The following is a 20,308-nucleotide window of genomic DNA, read 5'->3' as shown; positions in this document are numbered from 1 at the left end:
TGACATGTGGTATCTTAGTTCCCTGACAAGGGATGGAACCCGCATCTCCTGCACTGGAAGCACAGAGTCTTAACCACTGGAATGCCAGGGAAGTCCCTCAATAGTTATGCTTTTTAAGGACAGTTTTAATTATGCTCCATGTTAAATGATCTTACAATGAATAAGTTATATGAATAGTTCCTAAAAAATTGCTGATAGAAAGAAAGAAAAAGAAAGGAAGGAAGAAAAGGAAGGGAAGGAAGGAAGAAAGAATAAGGGCAGGGTCAAGGAATTTGCCTCAATCATTTTTTTGTATTTTCTTCTTTTTCTTTTCCCTTTATGTAGGAGAAATACACTACTACTCAACCTCTACTATTAGAATGGCAGCCCTGGTAACTTTCAATGTAGCATGTTATGGGTATACTATTGCTCCTAAAGGAATGAGGAAGTGACATGTCCACAGGCAACTCGATCACTTTCAAAACTGTATCCACTTTTACCACCGCCTGGATGCACGCAATGACTGAACGGTACGTATTTCCTCGCAGTGGTTAAGAATCCACCTGCCAATGCAGGGCACATGGGTTTGAGCCCTGGTCCGGGAAGATCCCACATGCCGCGGAGCAACTAAGCCCATGTGCCACAACTACTGAGCCTGCGCTCTAGGGCCCGTGAGCCACAACCACTGAGCCCATGTGCTGCAACTACTGAAGCCCCCGCACCTAGAGACCATGCTCTGCAACAAAGAGAAGCCACAGTAATGAAAAGCCCGCATACCGCAACAAATAGTAGCCCCCGCTCGCCGCCACTAGAGAAAGCCTGTGTGCAGTAACAATGACCCAACGCAGCCAAAAATAAAAAATAAGTAAATAAAATAAATAAATTTAAGAAATTAATTTAAAAAAAGAATAAATATTGGGAAAGTATTAAGAATAAATACTGGGAAGCTCTCCTGGAAGAGTCTTTAAAAGTCAATCTCCTTGGATATCAGAAGGTTTTCCACTACATACAAGGTCTATTTTTATTATGAGGGCTTGTGAACTTTGTAAATTCTTTAGAGCCTAAGGTCTCATTTTTCACGGCACTGGCCTTTCCCAATTACTCCACACACTGGGACATCAGAGTTACCATTAAACAAATCATTAAAAATGACAGATCAGGTCCTTACACCTGACTAAGTTAGTCCTGAGTGTAAATTGGGTGCTTGGGGACATGCACGCTCTCGTTTGGCTCACTGGGGTCATATTACTGCACTGAAGCACAGGTAATTTACTAACTGGTCAAAAATCTAAGCTGGTGGTTAAAAACTGATGGAGATTTTGGCACTACTGATAGAGTGAGTGCTCTTAATACCTGCCTTCAGAATAGCACTTTTCCAATTTGGATTGAATCAGTTTAAACAGACATTTTGTATTTATGCTTTACTTCTGCTAATACATTTGGAGAAAATGTTTCACTTAGATTAAAGAAACACTAAGGGTAAGACCATACATATGGAAAATACTCTACCTCTATTAAGAAACAAACCACACTGCCTTTCTACTCAGTTTTCAAATATAAAAGAACTTGCTAAAACATTTCTTAAGCACTGTCAGCCTTAATACCCTCAATTTTTAGAAATCTATGAATATATTTGAATGGTACTATGTACAAAGCATTGTGCTGCTGAATTCATCCAAATCTTGTACTATTAATTTATTTCTTAGTTCTTGTCTTAATGAATTTGATTGGTATAGGTCAAGAGAACATAGCCAGGGTTATACCTCCTTTAGAAATGGAACTTTGATCTTCTCAAGGTCAGTAACAATGTTATCTAAAATAAAATGTGTTCATAAAATACTACACACCTTGCAGGAACCAAACAGGACATACTCAAACAGGTAAAATCTGCTTTTACCTCAACACTGATTCACTTTGAAAGCAGTTTTGCAGTCTACACTTCAAACACAGAAGCTTGGCAACTCTTGTTATCAGATCATAAACAAAATGCCTGTATTATCAAAGAGTTCATTTTCTCCAGACATCTGAATTGTCTGTTAAAGAAATATTGAGTTTCTTTATATTACTCAAAATAACCCCGAGTTTAAAGTTATATATCAGACTTGTGAGGTTAAAGCTCAAAACATCTCAGAGTTGGAATTTTTAAAAGGCAAAGGGAGGAAAAAACTAAGCTGGCCAGGGTTAGGAGAGGTGTAGCATGGCACACAACCTATTCTTGTCTGTCTTTTTATTTCTGTCCTACTCTGCTTACAACATAAGGGAAAGGATCCTTGGCAAATATGAAAAAAAGCAGAAATTTAAAATAATTTTTTTAAACTAATTAAAGGTATTTTGGAAATAGTCCCTTGCATTCTTCAGAAGGATTAGCACCAATATTTTGTGTTGGGTAAAAAAAGAACACTATTTCTCACTTGAAATGTCTGATTACTAAATTTATTTTCATACAAATGTTAAAACTTCATGATCATGTTCCAAATTGTCTGGAATTGCAGAAGAGCCAACAGTACACCAACTATGAGAAGATTTAGAATTTTGAGCTATACTATACCTATCACATCATCTACCACCTTGTCTAGAAGAGTAACTTACTTTTTAACTTACTGCCTCTAAATGATTTTCTTTTTCTTTTTTTACTTTAAATAAGAAGTAGGAAAGTAACTATATATTTTATATCATATATGAAATATCCTACAGATTTTTTTTAAACAGAATTAGCTTTTATCTTCAGGCTTTCCATCTCAAATTCAAATACTTTTTTTTTTTAAATAGGTTTATTTATTTATTTTTGGCTATGCTGGGTCTTTGTTGCTGCACGCAGGCTTTCTCTAGTTGTGTTGAGCGGGGGCTACTCTTTGTTGTGGTGCACAGGCTTCTCGTTACAGTGGCTTCTCTTGGCACGCGAGCTTCAGTAGTTGTGGCTTGCGGGCTCTAGAGGGCAGGCTCAGTAGTTGTGGCACATGGGCTTAGCTGCTCCGTGGCATGTGGGATCCTCCTGGACCAGGGCTAGAACCCACGTCCCCTGCACTGGCAGGAGGATTCTTAACCACTGCACCACCAGGGAAGTCGCTCAAATACATCTTGATGAACTCAACTCTACACAAACAATGTCCATAGATAATCAAACAGCAAGTTATAGTACAGAAACTTCTATTATACTGAGGTCTATTAAAAAAAAATCTAAACTTACAAATGGCATAAAGTAGGTCTTTGATTAAGTCACTGAACGTTCTCCAAGTTATTCCCAACCCAAAGTAGTGGAAGAGATCTGAAATTGGAGAAGGTCTATGCATTGGTTATTATCTTGACTCTGACTGAGAGGTTCCCCAGTATCTGGACAACATCAAGGACTATGTCATATGCAGGAATGTTGCTCAGGGGTCAAGCCATAAACTTTTATTCAGAGTTTCCTGGGATGACACTGGACTTGGGACTTTTCTGTGCTATGCAGCTACAGGCAATAATAATTTGTTCCTTGTCTAAGAAGAAGAAAATACTAACAGAGCTATTTTTCAAAAAACAAAAAATGTAGGAGAAATAGCTGCCTTCAGGAAAATGGAGTTAGGACGCCCTACCCCAAGTCCTCATTGCAGTGTGTTTTGGAATGAGACATTCAAGCTCTCAGCTGGCATCCTAGACTGTGGCTTATTCTATCCCTATCCATCTCTTTCAAGGAACATTTTCCTTATATCTGGCAGGTAGAAAGTATTAGGGCTTGAGATCAGCAACGTATTTTCTTATAACCAAAATAATAAGATAAGATAAATAATAATAATTATAAGATAAATAATAATAAGATAAATAATAATAAATAAGATAAATAATAATAATAAGCAATCCCCCGTCATTGCTTCTTTCAAAGAAGCAATATACTATGACGGAAAAATGTGATTCATTTCCAAACGTGTTTACAAGCAACTTTTCAGGAACATAGCTCTTTTGCTAAGGGAGGAACATCTGTATTTACAACACAGATCTGAAACACCTACATGTTTGTATGTATAACAGAGCATGTTTCTCTTGGCTGAAACAGTGTTTTATCTCCGTATTTGAGCAGGAATTTATAAATAGGTCACTCTTGGTATTTTAGCCAGAAGAACATTTAGCCATGATTTTGTTTTAGGAAAAACAGTGAAGTGTAACAGCATAAAATATCACAATACTTTTCCTACTTTTGTGCATGCATACAACGTTACCATCTGAAGCCTTCTTTAATTCAGTTTCCAGTTTTTCCTTATCTTCTGCTAGTTTTTTATTTTCCGCTTCCAAAATGTGTTCTTCTTCCTTGCCATGGTTTTTCACGAGCTATCAGAAAAGAGAGTTATAGAAAGAAGTAACATTAGATTGCAATAGCCATTCTTTCATGAAAAGAGATGAACAATGTATTTTAAATTATTGGTCTTTATTTTATTCTTTGTCCTTTTCAGTATTTTATACTTTTTTATAATGTAAACTTCTGTTAGCAGAAACTTGATATTTGGCAAACACACACAAAATTTCTTCTATGACTGAAATCTCTGAAATGAAAATAACAAGAGTTTCTGGTTGGGCTACAAGTAAAATTATATTTTCAGGGACTTTCCTGGTGGCACAGTGGTTAAGAATCTGCCTGCCAATGCAGGGGACCCGGGTTCGATCCCTGGTCCAGGAAGATCCCACATGCTGCAGAGCACCTAAGCCCGTGTGCCACAACTACTGAGCCTGTGCTCTAGAGCCTGCGAGCCACAACTACTGAAGCCTGCGCACTCTGGGGCCCATGTGGCACAACTACTGAAGCCCGCGCGCCTAGAGCTCGTGCACCGCAACAAAAGAAGCCACCGCAACAAGAAGTCTGTGCACCGCAACGAAGAGTAGCCCCCGCTCACTGCAACTAGAAAAAAGCCCACGCGCAGCAACGAAGACCCAAGGCAGCCAAAAAAAAATTGTATTTTCAAAGGTATTCAGATAAACAATGTCTTTTCTTTAATTACGTGATGTTACTCTAAGGAAAAACAATAGTTCTGGGGACAGTACTACTTGGAAAGCCATTATGTTCCAATTGCAGAGCTGTCTACTCAGACTAGTTCTATATAGACGAATTCATAAGAGAAGAATATAATGGTGTCAGGATAGAGATGGGTAAGTGGAGAATAATAGGGCCATCTCTTCAACTGGACAATTCTACCTAATTTTCATTAAACAGTCTCCAAATTACTTTTATTCGGTTAATCCTTTACAGTGTTCTTTATTATTTTCAAATCTATTCTGGCTTTTAAAATGTTTATGTTTGTAGCTTATCTCTTCTAGACAAGAAAAATTAAGATCTGAATAGTAAAATATTTGACTAAAATAAAAACATCATGGGGTAAAAATTTCATAATCTATATGTCTGGATGGAAATCATCGTTAATAGAATGAAGACGCCGACTTATCAAAAAGAAATTGTAAGATGTTAAGTTACCAAGAAAGGCAAATTAGATTAATGTTTGAAAAACAGAACATGTATATACTGGCATGAGTTATCTGACCAAGTAAAAGGCAGCAATTTGATACGGAAAGCTTCCGTAGTCAGGTAAAAAAGTTAACTCAGGACAATTTAAAACAGACTGACACAGTAAAGAATTTCTACTGCAGGGTGATTCCTTTTCTAATGTAAGCTGATATATTAAACAAACAAAACAAAGTTCTACTGAGCACTGCTACTACTACATGCAAATATTTTACAGTGCTATGTACTATAAGGAGTAAAAATGTAAGTATGGTCTCTGCTCTCAGGTAACTTCAATCTAGTGGAAAGGATGAGACTAGAGCATAGATACTGCAGCACAAGATCGTATACAATACTACCGTGTTATAACAGAGATTAGGCAGATCCGAAGGAGGAATTAAAACTTGAACGAATATATTGTATAAATCCAAGAAAGTTTTTTAGGAGGTAAAGGACTGAAGTACCTACTAAAACCGAAGGAGCCTCTTATCTCCAAAATTAAAAAAATATATATATATATATTTAAGAGCAGGAACTAGGGAAAAAACCCTTCAAATCTCTACAAGTTTGTTGACCATTTCAAGTTCAAAACAATCTTAGCTGTTACTTCACTGAATTCAGTTAACACAGCCTCCAGTGATTACCCAAATTGGAAGAGAACGACTGAGTTACAGGAATGTTTACCCTGTCTGCTTGAATTATTATTGCCACTGACTTGGAAAAGTTGCATTTGGTGTCAGTCTTGTAAATAAGCTTTCATTACTGCACCTGTCAACTTGTTCAACTTTATTTTGTGTAACTTGATGCTGGAGAAAGACCAAGAGCCCTGGAATCTGAAATTCAATAGCTACCAGCTACAATAATACACATGTTCACTGTCCCACCCACCTTATCCCACCTTGGTAAGTGGCTGGGAAGAAAACAAGTAAGAAGTAAAGCTCTGTCACTGTTGTTATACTAAAGCAGTTAAATTAAAAGTTAATTGGTCTTTCATAATTATTTCATTTCATTAACTGAATATCGTAACAGAAATGCGTCCCAGGCACCATCTGCAAGTCCTTTCATAGGTTAGCATACGATTGAAGGGCACAGAACAATGTGGTTAAGAGTGTGGATTTTAGAGGCAGCCTGCTTGGATTCAATCCTTAGGTCTGTCTCTTATTAGTGGAATGATCTTGGGCAAGTCCCTTAACCTTTCTGTGCCTCCATTTCTTCATCTATATAATGCAAATATTAACAGCACCAACCTCATAGCATTGTTGCAACAATTGAAAGAGTTAATACCTTACTGTGAAGCATGTGAACAACATTAGCTATTAGTTATAAACTTGAGGCCCAGAATAAATGAGGTGACTTGCCCCAGGTCACAAGGCTAATTACTGGTAGATTTGGGACTGGCACCCAAGTCTTTTGGACTTCAGGGTAATGCACTTTCCATTAGATAATGTATCTCTGATAGAGAACGAAGAGATGTTTTAGCAATTTTATCCTTCCTCAGCTGGTATTTCAAAACCTACATGAAGTATCTTGAAGTAGAAGTCATCTTTGACATTCTGACCTATGGTTAATCAGTTACGCTTTGGGCAACTGACAGTATTTTTATCCAGCTTGCAGACTTTCTCCCCACTGTGTACTCGCTTTAGCCCAGTATGTCTATGCACTTATGATCTAGGGCCACTGACTGGGCCACAGATATGCAGAAGCAGGGAACCAGGATAGCATGGAACCAAAGGAGAGGAGAACAAAAAAAGGGAGACACTGTGGCAGATCAAAGAATCAGTAAATTTCCTTGCAAGTTAGTAACTGGTTCTGAAAACAATCCCAAAAGAAATGCTTTGAGGAACGTGCTTTTTCTGAAGGACAAAACTAATTTAAGTACATTAATTATGGTATATATGAGAAAAATCATAGTACCAAAACTACAACAACTTTCCATTTTCTTGGAGTTCAAGAATAAGAGGAAAAAAGCAGTGTTCTATTAGTAGTTACAACTCACTACTTTAACATGATAGGCATGGTAAATCAAGATCGGTACATGGTAAGTCTACAAATACTGGCTGTGTGCTTTTGAGTTTAGCCACCATATATTAATAAAAGCCTTGAGGGTTTTGTTTTGTTTTTACCATTATGAAATGAGATCAAAGGATAGAAAATGAAGCAAATAATATTAAGGTACAAAATAAGGCTGACTGTGCTGCTGAAACACTACAGTGACGTATATTGCTTGTTTCTGAATACAGAAATACCGACAGCTTGATTTCCCAGACCTATATTTATGACAACGGGAAAGTTACATGGCATCTATGGATCAATGCTTTTTCAAAACAGAACAAAATGAAGTAAAAATATAAACCGGTGCTTATTCTCTAAAAGTTTCCTTAAAAGATGTTGGTTATAATCTACCCAAAGAAACATTTTTGAATCCTGTTTTTGTAGTAAAAATAAGGTAGACGTCATAAGTAAAACATGGGTTTCTGAATAGGTGACCATGACACTGTAGTATCAAAAAATTTTTTTTGCAATGAGTTTGACTTATTTCATAGGTTTTAGAAAGATTTATATTGTACTATGTAACAGCTAACTCATTTAGCATTGATGAAAGGTGACGCTTATAGTTCTTTCTGTAAGAGGCTGGGCTTTAGAATTTAGGATCACAATACTTTTTACATAAATATAATTTGATGTAATATATAATTGACTGTAATTCATTAATTTATAATAGGGAGATAATCTTATTGCATTATGCTAGGAATTCTTTCTTCAAGAAAAGTTGTTTCACTTCTGAAGGTTCCACTGATTATTTCTTTCTAAGAAGCAGAATCAGGAAAACTTATGGGGCTTAAAATGAACTGAAAACACTCAAGCTATGAGATCTGACTCCTAAATTTTAAACCTAAGAAAAAAAATACCCGAAGTGATTTTGTATCTTCCATTTTTCCATTCGTTCTTCTTTTTACTTAACATGAAAAACATCAGTATCTCATTTACACTCTCCCTGAGTAGCCAGGGAAAGACAGCATAGGGTTCTCAAAGAAGAATTATCAACAGCATAACCAAATTAGAAATTGAAAATATTATATGCAGTCATCAATCTATATCAACTATTTTCGTTTTTTAAAGAAAACAACAACAACAAAAAAAACCACACCAAAAAAACCAACAGGAATTCAACTGAAAGGGAAATGGAAACATAATAGAGACTTATTAAAACTTGCTTTAGGTTATAAAGTAAAATTAATGGTAATGAAGGAATTAAAATTCATATTCCCAGAATACTGTTTTCTCCTTGGATCATAGGAAGTAGGTCCAATGGCATTAATCTACTATGGAGGGAAACTGTGAGAACACACAAATTTAAAGATAATAAAATACTTCTGAAACAATAATTTTGTAGAATATTGTTATTTATGGTCATTTTCTGCTTATATATTATGAAAATGCTCTTTCTGATGCTGAAAAATAATAAACCGCCCCTTGGGAATACCAATAACACTTACACCAGTTTTCAAGAAGAAAATTTAAATACCCGTTTTAGTCTTTCATTCTCTTCCATGAATTTTTTGGCAGCCTGGTTAGTATTTTCTGCTTGAACTTTAAGTACTCCTTTGTTTGACAGCTCTTTTGCCAGCTGAGTAATAAGGGTAACCAGACGTCTCAACACTCTAAGAAAATGAAAAAAATGTCAGAGTAGTGTGCAACTAATCACCAGGAACTGTGACTTTAAGTAATAACTATCCAGTGACTCCCCTTCAGGTGTGGGTGTGGTGGAGGGAGGTGATGTTTACGGAAGGAAGATATATTTTTAATTCAAGTCTTCCAGTCAAAACAAGCCTGTGTCTCATTTCTTTGGAATCTTCGTTAGAAGATTAGCATTTGGAATGCAGGTTCAGTGCTACTTATTAATTTACTTATTTTCTCTGTAGAGGCCTTTGGCCAGGACGAGAAGAAACAGAATTCCAGACAGTGTGGCAGGGCCAGTAAGAGTTTTTCCCCCTCAGCAAAAAATTTAAAGAGCATTTTGTGAGGCTGGCCAAACCTAAAAACTGCTCATTCACTTCTACTTATAGGTAACTTCCTTTGTTAGTAGTAGTAATCGTTATCTTCATTTATTCATTCAGCAGATATTTCCTCAGGAACTGCTAAGTGTTAAACACTGTGCCAGGCACTGGGGACATAGCAGGAAACAAGACAGAGGCCCTGCTCTCAGAGTTTAGGTTCTACTTGGGAAGGGAAGAATTAAAACAGTATTTAATTACAATCACGAATGACACTTGAAAGAAAAGTATATACATTACACATTCTATGGGAGTGTACAACAGAAGACCTTCCTACTTTGGGGGAATGATGGTCAGAGGTCTCAGCTTTCCTGAGAAAGGGGCTAAAGTAGAAATTAGCCAGGGAGAGACGGAAGGAAAGAGTATTCTGGCAGAAGGGAAAGCTGGTGGGAAGATCCTGAAGCAGGAAGGAGCTGGGTACACAACAGGAACTCAATAAATATTTGTTGCAAGAATGGATGAATGAATGAGCAGCGAAGGGCAGTGTGGTTGGAACGTGGTGTACACGTCAGAGCAGCAGGCGCCAGATCATGCAGGGTGTTATGGGCCTATAGAACCTACAAGCCACAATTACTATTTGTTATTTGGATCTGTCATCTGAGTGCTTTCATAAAGACGTTAGTATGCTAAATAGTACAGAAAAAAAAACAAACTATAGTATAGGTAGAAAAAATGAGAAAGAGAAACACAAATCACGTTTTTAAATTGTGCTTTTTAAAAAACTTACAGCCAGAAAAATAATGAAAATCCAGTAATGTAAAGATTTCTTTGAGACCTAAAAAGTTTCATCTGTGTATGTTCATAGGCAGCAGGTCTGCTGGCTGAGCTGCTTTCAATGGCATGAGTTGAGGAATATTTTCTTACTTCTCTCACAGCATCTATCAGAGAAAAAGAGGGAATATTACTTTTGGCTTTTAAGAATATAAGGTTATTATTAAAACGGGAAGCAGTTTTAGCACAACTGACCTAACTGTTAGATAGCGGACTTTAGCTAGGGGCTCTCTTTTTGTCTTTCCTCTACAATACATGGGAGGGTACCATGCTCGAAACAGATGCTCTGTAAGTGGATACTGGTAAACTTTGAATGTTAACAGTATTTTGCTTTTTTATTAGTCATCTAGGACTTACCATCACTGCACTGTCTAATCTCTACCTACATGGCAAACTATTATCCTTTACTTTTTTTTTTGGCTGTGTTGTGTCTTTGTTGCTGCGCACAGGCTTTGCCTAGTTGTGGTGAGCGAGGGCTACTCTTTGTTGCGGTGCACAGGCTTCTCATTGCGGTGGCTTCTTTTGTTGCGGAGCATGGGCTCTAGGCAGTGGGCTTCAGTGTTGTGGCACGCGGGCTCAGTAGTTGTGGCTCACGGGCTTAGTTGTTCTGCGGCATGTGGGATCTTCCCAGGCCAGGGCTCAAACCCGTGTCCCCTGCGCTGGCAGGTGGATTCTTAACCACTGTGCCACCAGGGAAGTCCACTTTGTTAGTTTTTATGACTGAAAAATATTCCATTGTACAGATACACCACATTTGGTTTATCCATTCATGAGATGATTTGGATTTTCTCCACTTTTTGGCTATTAAGAATAATGCTGCCATGAACATTCATGTACAAGTTCTTGTACTGACAAAAGTTTTCATTTCTCTTGGTATATACCTAGGAGTGGAATTGCTGGATCATATGGTAACTCTATGTTTAACTTTTTGAGGAACTGCCAAACTGTCTTCCAAAGCAGCTGTACCAGTTTACATTCCAACAAGCAGAGTATGATGGTTCCAATTTCTCCACATCTTCATCAACACTTGTTATTTTCTGTCTTTTTGATTATAACCATCCTAGTGGGTATGAAGTGCTATTTCATTGCAATGATAGTGAGTTTTCCAATTGATATTTTTATTTTCCATTTTCTTTAATTCCTTCCAGCAATGTTTCTGTAGCTTTCAGCGTTGTGATCTTGTACATCTTTTTATAAAGTTTTTTTGTAAGGTTTTTAGGTTTCTTGGTATATTTATAAAAGGAATTTTCAAAAATTTCATTTTTGAATTATTGATTATAGCATAGAAAGACACTTCATTTCTGTATATTGACCTTGTATTTTTTGATGCCACTATATTTCTTTGACACAGTAACTTTCTCGTAGATACTTTAGGATTTTCTAAATAAACAATCATGTCATCTGCAAATGACTGTTTTACTTTTTAACTTGCAATCTTTATGCTTTCTAGTTTTTCTTGACATGATTATCCTGGTTAGAAAATCTATTACTTGGGCTTCCCTGGTGGCTCAGTGGTTGAGAATCTGCCTGCCAATGCAGGGGACATGGGTTCGAGCCCTGGTCTGGGAAGATCCCACATGCCGTGGAGCAACTGGGCCCGTGAGCTACAATTACTGAGCCTGCGCATCAGGAGCCTGCGCTCCGCAACAAGAGAGGCCGCGATAGTGAGAGACCCGCGCACCACGATGAAGAGTGGCCCCCACTTGCCACAACTAGAGAAAGCCCTCGTATGGAAACGAAGACCCAACACAGCCATAAATAAATAAATAAAGCAAACTATCAACAAGTAAAAATAAACACTATTAAAAAAAAAAAAGAAAATCTATTACTTAATTGAATAAAAATAGTGAAAGTGAATATCCTTGCTTTCTTCCCAATCTTATGGGGCTAACTTTCAACATCTGACTAAGGATGATGCTAGCTCTAGGTTTTGTACATGTTCTTCATCAGAATGATGAAGTCTCCTTCTATTCCTAATTTGCTAATTAAAAAAAAAGATTCGATGTTTGTATATATTGTAAAATACCACAAGTCTAGTTAACATCCATCATCATACATAGTTACAGAATTTTTTTTCTTTTCTCTTAGCAATTTTCAAATATGCAATATAGTATTACTAACTATAGTCACCATGCTGTACATTACGTCTCCATGACTTATTTATTTTATAACTGGAAGCTTGTATCTTTTGACTCCCTTTACCCATTTTGCCCACCACCCACCCCTGGCAACCACCAATCTGTTCTCTGCGTCTATGAGCTTGATTTTATTTTTTTAAAGATTCCACATATGAGTGAGTTCATACAGTATTTGTCTTTCTCTGTCTGAGTTATTTCACATAGCATAATGCCCCAAGGTCCATTCATGTTGACACAACTGGCAAGATTTCATTCTTTTTCATGGCTTAGTTATTTCTCAGATTGCCTCAATATAGTAAGAGCATGCCAATCACTACAAAACAAAAATAAAGCAAACATAACTCATAAAAATAATTCATAATACTGTGAAGATCATTACTCATTGGCAATTAAACAGGAATAATACTCCTGGATCCATTATGCAGAAATGCTAAAGATTAAGCACTATCAAAGAATAAATGTAAATAGTCATAAAAACCCATTTGTAGAATGAATTGCTTGCATAATAACGAAGAGAACATGTATGAAAAGTGGGATGGGGGCAACAATAAGGGGAGGGTGTGACAAAGTCAATTTTCTATAAGGCACACAGAGATAGTCTTTTTTTGGATCACTCGTGGACGCTTTCAAATTCCCAAGATGCATTTGTGCTGACACTAAACACATTCTCCTGGGTTTCCTACTTCCTTTCTGCCTATTCCAACGTGCTAAAACACACACAGATGCACACACACTTTTCAGTTAGTATTGGCTCTAGGAATGTTAACACCTTGTAATAATTACCTTATTAGACCAACAAGAAAAAAAATTCCAAAATAAAAGATGAATTAAGCTTGAGTAATTCAAACCTACTGGGTTTACATTACTTACACCAGTGTTGTTCTAGTGGACGAGAACACCGGACTATGTACTTTACCTATGTAACTGCATTTTATCCTTCCGACACTTCAGTGAAGTACGTGTTATCCCCCTGTTCTGAGATGGAAACACTGAGGCTTCACGGATAAGTCCCTATCTGCCTGTCTTTACCATCCATGGTTAAAGCTCCTGCATTAACCATCCATGATGTTCCTATTCTCTGGGAATTAATTACTCCCTCTGCCCACAGATGTAGGCTCCAGCCAGCAGTCATGATTCTGCTCTGTGACCCTGCCCCTGGCCATAGCTTCTCAGATGAGGATTGGATACCTGGTGCTAGCTGATCAGATTTTTTCCCTTAGAATTGGAATTGGGATTCAGAAATGGCTAGTTAGGGATTTCCCTGGCGGTCCAGTGGTTAAGACTCTGCACTTCCAATGCAGGGGGTGTGGGTTCCATCCCTGGTAGGGGAACTAAGATCCCACATGCCTTGCTGTGCAGCACAGACAAAAAAAAAAAAAAAAAAAAAAAAGAAATGGCTAATTAATCCTTGCATATCGCTGGATTGACAAAACTTGGCAGCTGTATGGTACCTATTTTCTGACGTGGGAATAGAGTATCAGAGTCTGTAGAGATGTGAAGTAGACCCAGTGAGAAATGCAGGGACACGAAAAGGACACTTCAGTTCCTAGGAGTTTGGCTTCCTTCCTTCCCTGGGCTGCTGTGGAACAACCCCGTATTTTACTTTAAATTCCCCTTTCTTGCTCAAGTGAGCTGAAGTTCATTTCTGATATATGTAACCAAAAGAAGCTTGGCTAAAGTTCCCCTTCCTTATATGGATATGTGGCAGTTTTCAGTAGAAATTCTTGTGATAATTTTAGAGTTGGAAGGTCACAATACACTTCTAGAGCTAGCAAGAGCTGCAGGGATTATTTCCTCTCTCCCTTTATTTTGCAAATGGATAAACCAAACTCTGAGAGATGAAATGCCATTCCAAAGGTCATTTAGTTAGCTGGTGGCAAGGTTGGTACCTGTTTTCCTTATTGCTTTTTACTCGCTTGGTGTTATTTCTTCTACGGCTGGAGATTCAATCAGTAACATTAATAACTTACCATGAGACAAATACATTTTGAAATGAGGCATAAACCCATTCATACCCTGATACAATTACCTACTCATACCTTCTCACACCAGTTAATCCTGGTTTATAAAGAGGATTCCACCCCAGAGGTTGGTAATATGGAATGTGAGAAAACATTTTCTCATAAGACAGTGGCATACGTGGTGGTTATGGCCCCTGTAAAACCTACCTAACCCACAACACAACTCAGAGGGAATTCTGAGGGAAAATACACTCTGCAATGGGTATCAAAAACTGAAGTGCCAAGAAGTAGCTGGGTGATCTCAGACAAGTTACTTAATCTCTCTGAGCTCAGCTACTCCTTCTAAAAAACATGGTAACTATTTCGATTCATGGAATTTCCAGTTTGATAAGAACCTTAAAGGTCTACTTTTAGAGAAAAGTCTTGTCTGGACGTCACAATACCTCCACCAGCATCTGGGCAAATATAAAGGAGGTCTACCACCAAGGGACATGATCTGCACCCACGGCAAGAAGCTGAATCACCCTGGCATCAAGAGACAGATATTCTGCTCATCAGTGATTCCTACTGAAAGACCTACAATCAAAAGGGGAAATGATGGAAAAATCTGCACGTTTTTGAGATACTGAAACCCCAACCAAGTGGAAGAAGCTAATTGCATGCTGCCCACAAGCACATAGACCCCAGACCGGTTGGAACCGATGGAAAAATCTGCACGTTTTTGAGATACTGAAACCCCAACCAAGTGGAAGAAGCTAATTGCATGCTGCCCACAAGCACATAGACCCCAGACCGGTTGGAACCAGAACGTTGATGTGCTGACACCCAATTACCTCACCACCAACCAGTCAGAAGAATGTCCACGAGCTGATCATGCCCTCTTTGAACCATTACTATAAAACTCCTTACGACCCAATCCAGGTCAGGACACACAGTTTTGAGGGCATTAGCGCACTGTGGCCCTCTTTGCCTGGCAAAGCAATAAAGCTATTCTTTTCCACTTCAAACAAAAAAAAGTCTACTTCTGATTTCTAATTTCTAAGGTACTTGTTATCATGAAAATTTCAAACATGCTGAAAAACTAGTACAATAAACATCCATACTCCACTATCTAGATTCAACAATTAACATTTTGCCACATTTGCTTTACTTGTTTTCTTTTAACCATTTGAAAGTAAGTTGTAACTATCATGACACTTCTAAATATTTCAGCATGCAACTCCTAAGCATAAGGACATACTCCTATGTCACAGGTGTGAAATTTTTAGAGAAACTTTTTCTCTAAAGGCAAACAGTGAATGTTTTAGGCCACACCGTTTCTGTTTCAACTACTCCACTCTGCAGTTGTTCATGCATAGACAGTACATAAATAAATGGGCATGGTTATATTCTAATAAAACTTTATTTACAAAAATAGGCATTTGGTCTGCAGGCTGTAGGTTGCTGCCTTCTGTTTATAATAATAACATTGTTATCACAACTAAAGTTAACAGAAATTCCCTAGGATTATCTAACAACCAGTCCATGTTCAAATTTTTGCAGTAGTCCCTAAATATCTGTGCTGTTGTTGTTTTTCGACCAGGATCCAATCAAGATTCACAGCCTGCATCTAAAACTCTTTTTGAGGTCCTAGTGATTCTACTCCTCTATTTGCCTCCCTAAGAGCTAAGCCCCTGGGTGCCTAGGACACCAAAATAACAAATGACTGTATAACTGGTAATTCTGAAAACTAGGCTATGCATCACTGCATTGAAATCTTAAAACAACAGGAAAGAGATTAAGAAGCACTGCACTCTGCTGCAATTTATGCCTGTGCGTATATAACAGTAATGTCTATCAACTCTTTATCAATGTATCAATTATCTACTCCATACACTGTCAATATACTATGTAACATAAAGTCAACTCTATACTAATGGCAACACCAACTTAATTAATTAAAAATCAATGAATGCATTAATAATAATATAAAAACTAGAGTTAAGCTTCGTCAAAGGAGGAATCTAATACTTACCTAGAAACAGAACAATCAATAGGACTATAATAGTAAGGAAAGCCTTGTTCCAGAAAGTTGCAATTTTACCCCAGACGCTAAATGAAAAAATCTTCTGCCATCTGTAAAGCAATATAATTACATCAGGTGTAAAAAATCAAAGGGACATTTTGAGATACTTTCTAAATACTGAATTAACATTTTGGTAATTGTGCAGCGAGTGAAAAGAATTACAGAAATTTAATTTTTTATGTCATACCAGAGAATTACCAATTCTTACCAATAAGAATGTCTCATGAAATAAAGAACAACCTCTTTCAAATTTAATAATAATCTGACATTTGATTATCTTCTGTCTGGTGGCTTAAATATTCTAAAGTAAAAATAACTTTTAAAGCAAATGTACATGATCAAAACCTTAAAAAGGAATTCTTATAGTAAAATATTAAATTGCTGATAGAAGTTATCACTTTATATCATAATATATATAATCAGGACAGTAACTCAGAAATAACAAAGATCTATTGTTCTAACAATTAACAACATTTCAGGGGTAAGAGGTCCGACTCTGCACTATTTATTTTAATAATGAAAAAAAATACATGTGCTTTCAACATCTACTCCAAGTAAAAAAGTTTCTCTACTTTTACCATAAGGAAATTTAAAAAATCATTGAGGTATTACACATACACAGTAAAGAGCAAAAATCTTAAATATGTAGCGTGAAAGGGAATTCCCTGGCGGTTCAGTGGTTCGGACTCTGAGCTTTCACTGCTGAGGGCCTGGGTTCAATCCCTGGTTGGGGAACTAAGATCCCACAAGCAGCGCAGCGTGGCCAAAAAACAAACAAACAAAAATATATATAAATTTATATATGTGTATATATATTTAATATATGTATAGCTTGATGGACTTCTATGTGTGTATATACCTATGTAATTACCACCCAGATAAATACCTGAGAAAGTGAAATTAAAAAAAAATGAAATAGTCTAGATGGAATGAACAGTATAAGCAAAGACACAGAGGTAAGAAAGCATGGATTATAAATGGCAAAGAGTGACAAAGTAATCCATCACACAACTGAAAGGGTAACAAACTTTGCACAAGGGCATTTTAAATGAGTAACACATTAACTGAGTCCAGAGGAGACATACAACGGTAATAAGCGCTTAAGTAAATTTCAAATTCTTACAACTTAAAAAAAAAGGTCTTACTTTATTATGTTTTGAAAACAACTCTAATAACCTTAAGTTTGGGGGAGACAGAGATTGATACAATGCAGTTTCTTTTGCCTCTATGCTTCCATCCAAGGATGCTATTCAAATTTTACATTACAAAGATTTGTATTTTAAGAAAGAGAACATAAGTGGCAATACCTTGATCTAGGTCCAAATGTAAATTCACATTTCAAGTAAATTGACAGTATAAAAGGGAACACAAAAGAGACCCCCTACACGGAACAATGAGCAGTTTATAATAAGGCTCCATTCAAGGTAAAGCTAATAACAGCTACTATATAGAGTCCTTACCATACTTCCCTTCTAAGCACTTGTACATGTTTTAGCTCATTTAATCTCCACAACCACCATATGAGGTGGATACTAGTATTACCTCCATTTTACAGATGAGGAAACTGGCCAGAGATGGTAAATAAATTGCCCAAGGGCACACAGTAACTTGCAGAGTTGGGATATAAACCCAGGCAGTCTGATCTCTGAGATGTGTCTTTAACCAGTGGGTATGTGAGAAAAAAGTGGACAGCCAAATTAAATGAAGACTGAAGACTTTTCCTTGAAGACTATGGTGATTACACGTATGAAAGGTAAAAAACGACGTGGATACACACGTTAAGGACATATTGTAAATTATCTGTGTGCATATATAACATATTTTTCTTAAGTATATTTGTCCATGAGGATATATTTATATAATGTATGTACATATACACAAATCTAACAGATACTTGATCAGGATAGGAAAAAATTATATTTGGCAGGAAAAGAATCCATAATTTATGCACGATTTTGATGGAGAAGAGATCAACTGACAAAGAAAATTTTTTTGCAAATTCTTAAGCCTTATCTATAATTCAGATGTTTATAAATAACATCTTTCTCTTGAATACAGGATTCTACTGTTGCAAGTATTACCAAAAAGCTTAACAGGGTATTAGTAAGGATTTGAAACAAAATCAACAGGATAAGAGATAGGGTGATGGAACAGAAAAAGCACTAGACTGAAAGGCAGATTCTAGTCCAGAATTTGCCACAGATCAGCTAGATGACCTCAGTCAGGCCACTTTCCCATAGAATGAATGGGTTGAATAAAATCATCTCAAAGGCCGCTTCCTACATAACAATTCAATTTTTCTTTCTGTAAGAAAGAAAATAGTGATGCTACAGCTGATAGACAAAAACAGAAGACTACCGGACCCTGAGTCAAGATAAAAACTTTCTTAGGTCTCTTCCAGTAGAGGAATCTTACTAAATTTCAGTGGGTTATCTCTAGGTCTCATTTATTTTCTTTTATGTGAACAAATGTCTTGCAACATTTTTATGCAGGTGTATTTTATCATTCACACTACTCAGTCCCGAGGTAAAACTGAACTCCTAATAAGTGGGTTATTACAGGGGTAAAGTGAGCCAAGGCTTCGATCGAAATAGTACTGAAAGACCTTCGAAGGTGCTTTACTAAGGAACTAATGCGAATATATGGTTCTGATACTTTTCATATTTAGTACGTTTAATATATATTAATTCTGTGTGAGGATAAAGTGGTAAAACTGCCATTAAACGAACACTAATGAATTATGTAAGGCCAAAACTAAGAATCATTTATTGGCTTAAGTTTCCAAATGGTCATTCCACTGCCTCACTGAAACATTTCTGCATCATGCTGTGCTGTAAACAGCACTTATGCATTTACTTTTATTTAAGTTCACTGCTGTAATTCAGGGCAATAAAACGAAGGTGAAAGCTAACGACAAGACAGGTGACAAAAGTATGACCATTGCTTTATTACATCTGCAATCAAAAGAACAGAAAAGACGAGGCCCTTCCTATAGAAGAGAGGTGGAAAAGTTATTTGTACATATAATAAAAAGTTTTATGTAATGTGATATTTTAATATGGTCATCATATATCTAATTGGTTTGTGAGTTTATTTCGGAACAGTGCCTTTTATATAAACAGCACTGAAACCTTTTTAATCTTAAGAAAACTTTTTCCGTTAACACACTAAACCGTCTAAAGAGCTCATCATATATTTATTATTGTAACGCTTGGGAGGTTTCCTACCTCTGAGGAGGAATAAAAGGTAGACAGAAGATTAAAATGAGTCCTATTTCAGCGTAAAGAAAAGTTGCAACTGCCGCCCATTGAAGTGTCATTTTTTTTCTTCACACCTAAATAGAGAAACATTTATTTCACCCTACCGCCTTTCCAAGAAAATTCAGTTTAAGGAAAGGCCCCCGGCGCGCGAGGTTTCCGGCCAGAAGGTTTATGGGATCAGACTTTCCCCTCAACGGGAGGCGCCCGGCAGAGACCCGGGGCGGGAAGTTGGGGGAGGGGAGGGAGCGGGTCGAGGGTGGGCCCGGAGGCCGGCGTCTGCACCTCCCCAGCGAGCCTTGCAGAACTGGCCAGGAGGCCTGAGCGGCACCGCGGAAGTGCTTTCCCACGGCGTCAGTAGCCTAACGCCAGCCTCTACTAACTTCCGCGCCCGGGGGACCTCCCGCCCAGCGAACGCGCCGCGGAGCAGAGCCCACCCCGCGGTCCCACCGCGGCGAGTGCGGTGCGACCCCGCGCTCCACGCCGCCTCGGGGCCCGAGGCCCCCAGACGTCCCGCCCGGCCTTACCCCACCTGAGACCGCCTGGCTCCCCGCGCTGCTCCGCGGCCGCCGACGCGTGGGACGTCACACGCCGCGGCGGGCGGAGGGGAGCGCGCCC

The 20,308-nt window shown here is 37.8% G+C and overlaps 1 protein-coding gene and 1 non-coding gene across 4 annotated transcripts in view; both read right to left on the bottom strand.

Annotated features, from left to right (window-relative positions):
- The window catches only part of BCAP29 (B cell receptor associated protein 29), a 40,079-nt gene extending 19,782 nt beyond the window's left edge, over positions 1–20,297 (bottom strand). The window contains exons 1-7 of one of the 3 annotated variants that reach the window (XM_089917824.1): positions 20,223–20,297; positions 19,661–19,767; positions 16,383–16,483; positions 10,226–10,376; positions 8,970–9,105; positions 4,173–4,281; positions 3,167–3,244 (exon numbers count right to left, since the gene is read on the bottom strand). In XM_089917824.1, coding sequence (XP_089773950.1) covers positions 3,167–3,244; positions 4,173–4,281; positions 8,970–9,105; positions 10,226–10,376; positions 16,383–16,483; positions 19,661–19,752 — 667 coding nt within the window. In that variant the 5' untranslated portion in view covers positions 19,753–19,767; positions 20,223–20,297. Of the gene's footprint in view, positions 1–3,166; positions 3,245–4,172; positions 4,282–8,969; positions 9,106–10,225; positions 10,377–16,382; positions 16,484–19,660; positions 19,768–20,217 lie in introns of all 3 variants that reach the window. The other 2 variants (XM_089917825.1, XM_089917826.1) reach the window with 2 other exon arrangements.
- LOC115802688 (small nucleolar RNA U109) lies at positions 317–446 on the bottom strand. The gene has a single exon (XR_004023212.1). It is a non-coding gene; the product is annotated as a small nucleolar RNA U109 (small nucleolar RNA).
- Positions 20,298–20,308: the final 11 nt, after the last annotated feature.

Source organism: Delphinapterus leucas, chromosome 9, assembly GCF_059928025.1.
Source record: "Delphinapterus leucas isolate spDelLeu-1000000601 "Yukka" chromosome 9, BTC_Dleu_Yukka2, whole genome shotgun sequence".
Lineage (NCBI taxonomy): Eukaryota > Metazoa > Chordata > Mammalia > Artiodactyla > Monodontidae > Delphinapterus > Delphinapterus leucas.
The sequence above is the reverse complement of the archived record's forward strand: the minus strand, read 5'-3'. Positions and strand labels throughout refer to the sequence as shown.